The 10881-nt window shown below is 37.7% G+C and overlaps 1 protein-coding gene across 2 annotated transcripts in view; it reads left to right on the forward strand.

Annotated features, from left to right (window-relative positions):
* RNF128 (ring finger protein 128, E3 ubiquitin protein ligase) overlaps window positions 1–4137 on the forward strand; it is a 232474-nt gene extending 228337 nt beyond the window's left edge. For both annotated transcript variants that reach the window (XM_006889895.1, XM_006889894.1), the window contains exon 7: window positions 4004–4137. In XM_006889895.1, coding sequence (XP_006889957.1) covers window positions 4004–4137 — 134 coding nt within the window. The remainder of the gene's footprint in view (window positions 1–4003) is intronic.
* Window positions 4138–10881: the final 6744 nt, after the last annotated feature.

Here is a 10881-nt window from a genome sequence, read left to right on the forward strand (position 1 = left end):
GCTAAACATCTTCTGAAAGTTCTAACCTATTTTTGTTTCCTGTTTGCCATTGGGAGAAGTTTAAGCAGAATAGATCTTGCAGAGAATTTGAGAAGCAGTTGAAGTGATAGTGTGCCTCCTCTAGTATTCTTTACCTAGAAAGAGGTTGTAATATGACTAATATAGAAGGGAGTGCTTGTTGCTTAGTGGTAAAGAATTGCACTGCCAACACAAAGAATGTGGTTTGAATCTACCAGCTGCTCTCCAAGAGAAAGACAGGCAGTCTACTCCCATGCAATTTACTGCCTCTGAAACCGCCCTGGAGGATCAGCTCTGAGTCCTTTCTGACTCAGTAGAATTCAATAACAACTAATATAGATATTAGTGTCTTCAGTTTCTTTAGTGTTTTAGAGCAGCATTCTGAATTAACAGAATAATGACAAGACAAGTCAAAGACTAGTAGAAACCAGAAACTAGGCATTTCTTAGATTCTTCCTTTTCTCCTGTCCTACTGATTCACCAACCTTGTATTTCAAGTCCATCCACTAATGTCCAACCTTAATCCTGTAGTGTGAGACACTGTCACTTCTCTCTGCCCATTTCTCCTTTTCCTCCTTCCAGATTCCCTTCTTTGAGAAGACTTCATTCATGCACATGTATGACTCCATTGTCTACTTCTATAGAGTTTCTATCATTGCTCTTATTGCAACTAAATTGTGTTATTTCTTAAAAAAATATTTGGAGCAGGAACAGTATCTTATTTATTCAATAACATATCATAAACTCATAATCTAGAATAGCCTTCCACATAGTTGTTTTTGTTAGGTGCCGTTGAGTTGAGTACAACTCATAGTGATCCTATGAATACGACCTGAATCCTGCCTTATCCTGTGCCATCTTCATCATCTCTGAAAACACTATATCCCATTGCTGAAGTCACTGTTTTAATCTATCTCATTAGAGGTCTTCCTCTTCTTTGCTGACCCTCCGTCTTTCCAACCATGAAATCCCTCTCCAAGGAATAGCCTTACTTATCTACATGTACAAAGTATGAGAGACAAAGTTTTGCCTTATTTTCCTTCAACAAGCACTCTGGATGCACCCTTTCCAAGATATGCCTGTTCTTTTGACAGCTCATGGGATATTCAGTACTCTTCTCCAACATTACAGTTCAAAAGTATCAATTCTTCTGTCATCCGTATTCATTGTCCAACTCTTTGATGCATAGCAGATGATTGAGAAGACCATGAACTAAATCAGGCACACGATGTCATTCCTCTTCAGCATTTTGAAGGGGTCCCTGACAGTGGACTACAGTACTCAAATATATTTGAGTGAATGACTACCTCAAACAAATTTAATCTTGTCTAAGATTATGTGTATAACATCTATTATGAGTTGCTAGTATAGTGATTCTGCATAAAAATCATCAATTATGATGATAGTTCATTTCTAGAACTTTTTGAACACAGGGTTGGTTAATTCAGATCCCTGTGTCACATCATTATGCTAAGTTCTATTAGAGCATTGGTTTTAAACCGGAGCATGAATTAGCATCACCTACAGGGTTTGCTCCATAATAGCTTGCCGCCTCCGGAAACCCTATGAACCTGGAGAGAGGACGAAAGGCACCCAAGCGTCGAGGACTCTCCTTCATAGTGTCGCTATGAGTCGCCTGCTACTCGACGGCACTTAACAACAACAACAACAACAACAGGGTTTGTGGAACCCACCAGGGTTTCTGACTCAGTTGGTCTAGGGTTAAACTTGAAAACTTTCTTTTGTAACAGGTTCAACAGGTTCCTAGCTGATGCTGGCGCTGTTGGTGGAGGGTCCACACAGCTGCACATTCTAATCACCTGGAAAGTTTTTTTTTAAACACTACTGATGTCTGAGGGAGGTCTGATAGCAAAATCCACAGGGTGTTAGGCTCCTCACCCAGAGGTGACATGTCTTTGGCAGTTCAAATCCACCAGTGACTCCGAAGGGGAAAGATAGGCAATTTGTAGCTTCCCCAAAAATCTGCTGGAAGGTCAGCTAGGAGTTGGTTCTGACATGGTGGCAAATGAGTTTTAATATTTGACTAATACCTGGCTACCCTGTTGTTGATATTATGTGCCCTTGACTTGCCTATGACTCATAACAACACTATGTACAACATCTCTGAAGCCTGCCCTGTCCTGAGCCAGTCTCACTGACTCCAGCACACCAAACCTCATTGCCCCAGTCACTGTATCAATTAATCTCATCCGGGGTCTTCCTCTCCTGCACTGTCCCTCCGCTCTTCTGAACATGATGTCCTTCTCCAAGGACTGGTCTCTCCTGGCTACGTGCCCAAAGCATGTGAGACGGAGATTAAAAATCCTAGCCTCCAAGGAGAAACTTGATTCTTTATTTTAGTCTCTACAAGACAGACCTATTTGTTTTCTTGGTGGTCCATATGTTCAAGACTCTCCTCCAGCACCAAAACTCAAAGGCATCAATTTTTCTTCTGTCATCCTTAGTTATTTTCCAGCTCTTTGATACATAGCAAGTAATGTGAAGACTGTAGCCTGGATCAGGCACACCTTAGTCTTTAGACTGACATCGTTGCTTCTCATTACTTTGGAGACATCTCTGACAGCAGATCTACCTAATGCATCTGTTAAATCAGAGTCGATGAAGAATAAGGCCCAAGCTCAGATATTTCTTAATCTTACTTTGTTTCTCAACTAAAACTAGGACACTGAAACTGATACAACACTATTAGCAACAGGCTTTGCTCAGATTTCATCAATTGACACATTAATATTCTTTTCCAACTCAAGATCTGGTCTCAACAACTCAAAACATTTAATTACCATGTCTCTTTAGTCTACAATCTAAGAATGTTCCTTGATCTTTGTCTTTCAAGGTCTTGACTCTTTTGAAGAATATTTTACTCATTGCCATTGAGTAGGAACCAACCCGTAGCTGATCCGCTAGTGAGTTTTCAGAGACTGTAAATTGCATGGGAGGAGACTGCCCATCATTCTCCAGTGGAGCAACTAGTAGAATACAACCAGAGTTCCTTCATTTGAAGAATACTGGCTAGTTTATTTTGTAGACTGATGCTGAATTATTGTTTTCTTTCTAGTAGCCTACTGGGTAAGGAGTTGGGCTGCCAACCCAAAGGCAAGGAGGTTTAAATCCACTAGCTACCCTGAAAGAGAAGGCTCTTATCCACTTAATAGTTCAGTCCTAGAATGTGCATAAAATAGTTTCAGCAGTGATAATTCATATCCCTATGATGTTGTTGTCATGTGCCATTGACCTTCCAGTGGGTTTTCAGAAGTAATAGATCACACAGGAGGAGATTGCCTATCCTTCTCCCTTGTAGCAGCTGGTGCCTGTGAGATTGCAGCTCAGTTTCCTACCACTAGGCCACCTGCCTTTGAAAATTCACTGGAGGGTCAGTGAACTTCAACTCCCAAGAGTCAGTTCCAACTCGATGGTACTGAACAAGAAGTGTATAGTTTTTTGTAGATCTAACCAAAAGTTGTTATGTGCCATTGAATATGAACTGATAACTGAATAGAGGGTTTTCAGAGGCTATAAATCACACAGGAGAATGTCTTTCTTTCTCTGAGGAACAGCTGGTAGATCTGAATTGTATCCTTTTGGGTTGGCAACATAAACTTCTTATCACTAAGTCACCAAAGCTCCCTGTAAGCCTTATAAGATTTGGTAAAAACACTGTTTCACAAAGTTGATGAGGTCAGTTTGGTAGTTTTTCTTCCCTCTCCTCTTCAGGATAGTTATGTATTTTACTTGTCATACTATTAGATTATTACTGTTCATAGTCCATTTTTATTCTCCCTAACCACCCTTCCTGGTTGACTTTTTAAATTTGTTTGTTATATATTGCATATGAATCAGAGGTAGTTTGTAACACAGTATGATGGGATTAGACAAGAAAAACGTATTAGGAATGAGCATTAAAAGAACTTTGTTTTAAAATCAGAAAAGGGTGAAAACATCCTAAAATTGCCATTTCTCTTCAAAGATGAAAACCTGCAGCTGGTAAACCATGAAGCAAGTTCTGTGACAGTGGATGTTGTTCCTCATGTTGACAACCCAACCTTTGAAGAAGATGAAACTCCCCATCAGGAGACTGCTGTTCGAGAAATTAAATCATAAAATCTGTGTTGATATAGAAAATGTGAACCTTTAGAAATAACAGAACTGCCAAACAGGGCCTAGTTTACTTAATGAATTGGATATAAATTTAATAAGCATACTGAAAGTGCAGGAATGACTAATATTATGCTATAAGTAAATGGCTTAAAATATTTAATCTATTAACCCTTTTCCACAAAATCATTAAAATGTTTTTCATAAGCAAGTTTCCTCTCAATAGTGATAGAAAAACATTTTTAAATCTTCAGAACTCTCTTCAAGTAGTCATGTTTTTCATTTATAACAATTTTCTTATTATGACTCGTTGCTTTTAAAATGTGAAGTAGCTGTATTCACTTTATTTTATGATAATATCTTAATTAAAAATAATACTACTTTAGCTTGGGCTATATGTGTCAGGGTTTTCTCCGGGTGCTTATAATGATCAGGAATGGTAAAAAGCAATGCAAACTTAGGCTAGTATTTTATGACTTGTCTATTTGTGCTTCATTACGTTGATAGAGCAAGATAAAAACAAAATACTCATTTAATAATTTCTTATTTTCAAATTAGGTTAAGTGTACTTCATATGAGTGTTGAGCATAGTTTATCAGAGAATATGGACTGAATTGATTGACAAAACAAATATTATAGACAAAAAGGTTCCTTAAAATGATGCTTATGTAATTATTTCTCAAACTTGTGGAGTTTCAAAAGCACAGTCTGTATACAAATTACCACACCATTTGAAAATGATGATGTGGAAGAGTAAATCACCAACTGATTATTGATCTTTATGTGTGTGCGTAGAAAATATTTTCCAGATAATACTGACTTTGAAAATTGAGTTTACAATTTCTCTAAATGGGCTAAAATTATATTAGATAAATGAAAATTCTGTCCATGTAGCTGTAAACTTTGTGAATGCATTTTTTTTTTTGGTGTTTGAAAAAGAATTGAGGGGTGGGGGAGATTTCCAGGTGCCTTAATATAAAGTTTGAAGCTTCATCCACCAAAGTTAAATAAAGCAATTTTAAAATGCACTTTATTTGTTTTCTGTGTGGCTTATCTTTTGTTTTAGAATTTTGTTTCCAGTATCAATTCCAGCAGAATTTAAGCAAAAACATAATAGACATGTATTTTTGTTTGCTGAATATAGAATGGTTGGAACCATGCATTCTTATACACTGATTTGAAATGCTGTAAATAGGTCCCAATTTGTATTGATTCTCTTTAAATATAAAATGTAAATAAACTATTCCAATAAAATTTTGTGTCATGGGTTCCATTTATCTGCCATTTACTAACTTTTCACATGTAATGTGCCTAGATTTGGGAGAAGGAAATGTTTATATGTAAACGATCATGGGCATATTTAATTAAAAAGTTGATCTTGAGTACCATATATGTTTCATTATATCAGGGAGAAGCTTGTGATATCACTGAGTCTACAATTAATTATTTTTATAATGTAATCCAGGAAAATAATAAAGTTACTTAATACTATAAAACTGGAAGAACTCAATTCAATTATAATTTTTTCTTTTTTAGCTAAACATCACAATTTCTTTTTCTACTGTTTTCTATTGTATCAACATTGTTTCAATTTAAAACCAAAATGTTTAGAATGGGATCACTTGGCCCTTCCTCTTCTTATCACCTCCCAGTACAAAATTCTTGCATCTCTTAATGGCCTCTTGAACCTGCAGTTTAGGAGGCTCCATACATTCAAACATCAGCACAATCTTCTTTGTGGTTTTGGCCTTCTTCTAGGAAACTGACTTTGCCTGTTAAAACCACCCTGCTTCCCATCATAGCCCCTCCTGCATTGCGCATACAGGGAATCCTTGCCATTCTTGTACGGGGTCTCTTTGTGCAATTTATGCCTGTACACTTCTTTTTTATTTTTATTTTATTTTTTATTATTTTTGGTGTGTGTACCATCAAATTGGATCTGACTGGTACAGGAGGAGATTGCCCCTCCTTCTCCAGCAGAGCATCTGGTGGATTTGAACCAAAAACCTCTGGCATTGCAGTTGCAGCTTCTTGCCACTAGGCCACCAGAGATCCCTGCCTGTACACTTCTTATACAAAGTCTTTCAGGGTTTGGGTACATTGACCATCTTTGCAGTAGAGTTGTCTATGCAGTGTAAACTGAAACATCAGGGTCTGTACTCCTTGCATGGCTCCATTCGTGCCTAACCAGAAAGAACTCGGTTATAACTTTATACTTAGTATAAAAGTTAGCTTACCTTTATACTGCTCAAGTCAGAAGGACATTTTATAACCTGCTTAAAATTTTATTCTTCCTGAGCCTTTTCTCTGACTGTAAGATTATTAGGATGCTGTTAATGAATTGTCAAATATGTTCAAAATAAAATGCTTGAAACATCCTAGAACCATGATTATCCACTCAGGCTAAATATATGTCTTTTGTGCAGTGTGGTGTGTATGATGACATTTAGTAAATTGAGCCTATCTTCTTAGAGGGTTAGTAGTACAAGTCCTGTGGGAGTTGTTAAAAGCATTTACACTTTTAAAATGTTTAACAGCTGTATCACCCAAAATTCAACCATTGTAAGTACACAGTTTGAGGATAGAGTTATGCAACCATCACTACAATGCAGTTTTAGAATATTCCCTTATCCCAAAAATTTATTTTTAGGGCCATTTCCAGTCAAGTCCTACTCCCACTCTCTGGCCTGGGAAACCACCAATCTTCTATTTCTATAGATGCACTTATTCTAGAGGTTTCATGTAAATAAAATTAAATGCAGTCTGTGGTTACTGGCTTCTTTTCACATAGCATATTTTCAAGATTCATCTATGTAGGATATATCTGAACTTTGTTTTGTTGAATATATATATAGTGTATATATACATATATATATATATTGTGTGTGTATATATATATATAGATATATATATATAGAGAGAGAGAGAGTGTGTGTGTGTGTGTGTGTGTGTACACACACACACATAAACCCCCGACATTTGTTTATTCATCTCTGGTGGTTTTCCCCATTTTTTAAATTTGAATCCATACATCATCTGTTAATGAACACTACAAGTTATGTAGGTTGTTGTGTGCTGTAAATTCAGAACTGACCCATGGCTGACCTTCCAATGCCTTTTCTGAGGTAGTAAATAGCATGGGAGGAGATTGTCTATCCTTTTCCCCTGGCACATCTGATGAATTTGAATCATGTGCTTTTGGGATTAGATAAATGTTTTTGTTTATCTTGAGTATATAATAAAGAAGAATTCCATGCCACTTGTGAGATTAATTTCTGGTGTTCTCTTTTAATATTCCCTAACTTGAGTGTCAAACTTTATATGACATTCTCATATGATGGCGAAATGCAAACTGACTCTTTTTTAACAGTGGCAGTAGATATACTTGTATCTATAGAAATTCTCCAATTTAAGAGTTTTTTTGAAAGTTCATTTGCAAATTTAGGGGGTTTGGTTGTATTTTCTTATGGTGTACTATGTAAAGAGTTGCACTGCTAACCCAAAGGTGATAGAAATCCATCAGCCTCTCCATGGGACAAAGATAGTCTCTCATGCAGATTACAGCCAACAATGAATTTATGGTGTCTTGGTTATCTAGTGCTGCTGCTGTAACAGAAATACTGTAAGTGGGTGGCTTTAACAATCAAATTTTATCTTCTCACTGTTCAAGAGATTAGAAGTCCCAATTCAAAGCTCTAGCTCTAGGGAAGACTCTCATTTCTGGTGGAGGATTTGCTCATCTCTTTGGAATTTTACTATGTTTAAACACATGAAACAGAATATACATTTTAACATCAATGTAGACTTAAATTCGTGATTATAATGAGCGCATTGTCCCCCCAGAGATACATGTCCATTAACCTCTGTGATTAAGAATTAATTAGATGGAAGTTAGAAAAGTACTACACTCTAATTTTCAGATGCTTTTCTACAGAAATATAGTAGAATAAATGAGACATTGTTTGACATGCCTAGATTTTGACAGTTAAGACAGTCATTATTAGATCCTTTGAGTGAATTCTAAATCATAGCAACCCTATGTACAATGAGTCAAAGCCTTGCCAGATCCTGCACCATCTTCACAATCTTTTGTGTTAAAGCTCATTGTTGCAGTAACTTTATTAATCCATCCCATCAAGGGTCTTCTACTTTAATGACTTTCCACCTTTACAAGCATGATAAAAATTTTCAGCAACTGGTCCCTCCCGATAACATGCCAAAAGTATGTAAGACAAAGTCTCACCATCTTTCCCTTAAGGAGCAAACTGGCTGCACTGCTTCCAAGCCAAATGTGTTTGTTTTCTTGGCAGTTCATAGTATATTCAGTACTCTTCACCAACACCACAATTCAAAGGCATCAATTCTTCAATTTTCCTTTCTATCTTTCACAACCATGAAGCAATTAAAAATACTGGCTTGGGTCAGGCACAACTTGGTTTTTAAATGGATATCCTTGCACTTTAGAGAGATCCTTGACAGTAAATTGGCCCAATACAACAAACGCATCCATTGATTTCTTGACTGCTGCTTCCATGAGTGTTGACTGAGGATCAAAGTAAAAGGAAATCCTTGACTTCAGTCTTTTTCCATCTATTATGATGTTGCCTATTGGTCTTTTTGTTAGAACTTTATTTCCTTAATGTTGAGATATTACCTATTTTGAAAACTAGTCTTCACTATTCTTTAATAAGTGCTTCAGAATAGTGCAAGGAACCATTGCATTGTTCAATCAGGAAAGAAGTGTTTCAGTGATGCATCTCATCTCCATACCTTTTCAAACAATATGCAGAACAGATCATTCAGGAGGCTGCGCTTTATGAGGAGGAATGTGGCATCAGGATTGGAAGAAGACTCATCAACAAACTGGTTAAACGTGTATTGGGATCCAAGGAGGAAAAGGGTAAAAATAGAGAGGGGAGAATGGGTAGAGGGGGGTCACGAGAATGTCACTCGGTGGCTGGAGGGAGGGAGGGTAAGGGAAATGGAAAAAATCCAGCAAGGATCTGGAAAGATAGGCATGGTTTAATGGTGAATGATTTTATAACATAATGATTGTATGAAACACAATGTATATGAACTCTGTGTGAAAACCAATGTACAATTTTTAAAAATAAGGTTTAAAAAAAAACAAACAAACCATGCTAAGCAGATGACACAACCTTGCCAAAACTGAGAAGGACCTGAAGCATTTGCTGAAGAAAGTCAATGACTGTAGTCTACAATATGGACTACAAAGTTCAACATCTAGAAAACAAAGATCCTCACCGCTGGGCCAACTAGCAGCACCACGATAGATGGAGAAGAGATTAAGGTTGTTAATAATGTCCACTTGCTCAGTTCCACAGTCAACACTCTTGGCAGAAAATCAAAAGATTAAATGCTTTAGGTAAATCTGCTGCCAAGGACTCCTCCAGAGTGCTGAAGAGCAACCGTGTCAGTCTAGAGACTAACATGCACCTGATCCAGACATGGTCTTCACAATTACTTGCTATGCCTCAGAGAGCTGGACAATGACTAAGAACAATAGAAGAAAAATTGATGCCTTTGAGTTGCTGTGCTGGAGAAGAGTACTGAACATGCCATATATTGCCAAGAGAACAAAAAGGTCTGTCCTGGAGAAGGTGAAACCAATTTGCTCTTTGGAGCAAAGATTTTGAAGCTCCACCTGACATACTTTGGGCATGCTGCTGGGGGGAGGGGGGCCAGTCCTTAGAGGACACCATGCTTGGAAGCGTGGAGGGACAACGCAGGAGAGGAAGGCCCTGGATGTGATGGATTGACAGAGTAACTGGGGTTATGGTGGTATGTGTGTTGGAGATAGTGAGATTGGCTCAGGAAAGGACAGGGTTGAAAACTATTATACATAGGGTCGATATGAGTCACAAGCGACTCGATGGCACATAACAATAAGTAATTCAAGACCTCTAAGTTGTGTTATCTGCATAATGAAGATTGTTGATGAATCTTCCTTCAATCTTGATGCAGCTTCTTAGATTATTTGCTCAACATGCAAATTTCTCATCTTACAGGACTGTATTAGACAATGTCCTGCTGCTATTCATTCGGTTTCAAGGGTCCATTTTTTCAGAAGTGGGTAGCCAGTCCTACTTCTTAGTCCCTTTTAGTCTAGAAGGTCTGCTGAAACTTTCCCTCCATACTGGTATTTTAAATATCATTCACATAAGTTTCTAACATCACAGGAAAACCCAAGCCACAACAAGAGAGCAAACTGAGAGACAAGTGGTGAGTTATGCAACTCACTCACTTACTGCCTTTGGGTCGGAATCAACTCATAGCTAACCCTCCAGCCGGTTTTCAGGAGGCTGTAAATCACATGGGAGGAGACTGGCCATACTTCTTCCTCAGAACTGCTCATGCATTCAAACCACTAAAGAAGTGTTTGGCCTTTGGTGTTCAGCACAACTCTCTACAGATTACACCAACAGAGATCCATAGTACAGAGAAATAAAAGCTAACAATGGATAATTACTGGCATTTTCCCCTGCTAGCTGTAACTCCAACTAATTACCCATTTCTCAACCACAATAGTCATTTAAAGTTCATTCACAGCTGATTTTTAAAAGATAGCTTCTAATTTGGTTTATTGTTGCTGTTGTTGTTATGTGCCGTCGAGTCCTTTGCGACTCATAGCGACCCTATGTACAACAGCCCTGAACCCTACTCTATCCTGTGCCAATCGCATTGCCTCTGACACACCCATTCCGATTACCCCAGTCACTGAATCAATCC

This window comes from Elephantulus edwardii, unplaced genomic scaffold, assembly GCF_000299155.1.
Source record: "Elephantulus edwardii isolate Elephantulus edwardi_28Jun2011 unplaced genomic scaffold, EleEdw1.0 scaffold00083, whole genome shotgun sequence".
In the NCBI taxonomy this organism is placed as follows: Eukaryota; Metazoa; Chordata; class Mammalia; order Macroscelidea; family Macroscelididae; genus Elephantulus; species Elephantulus edwardii.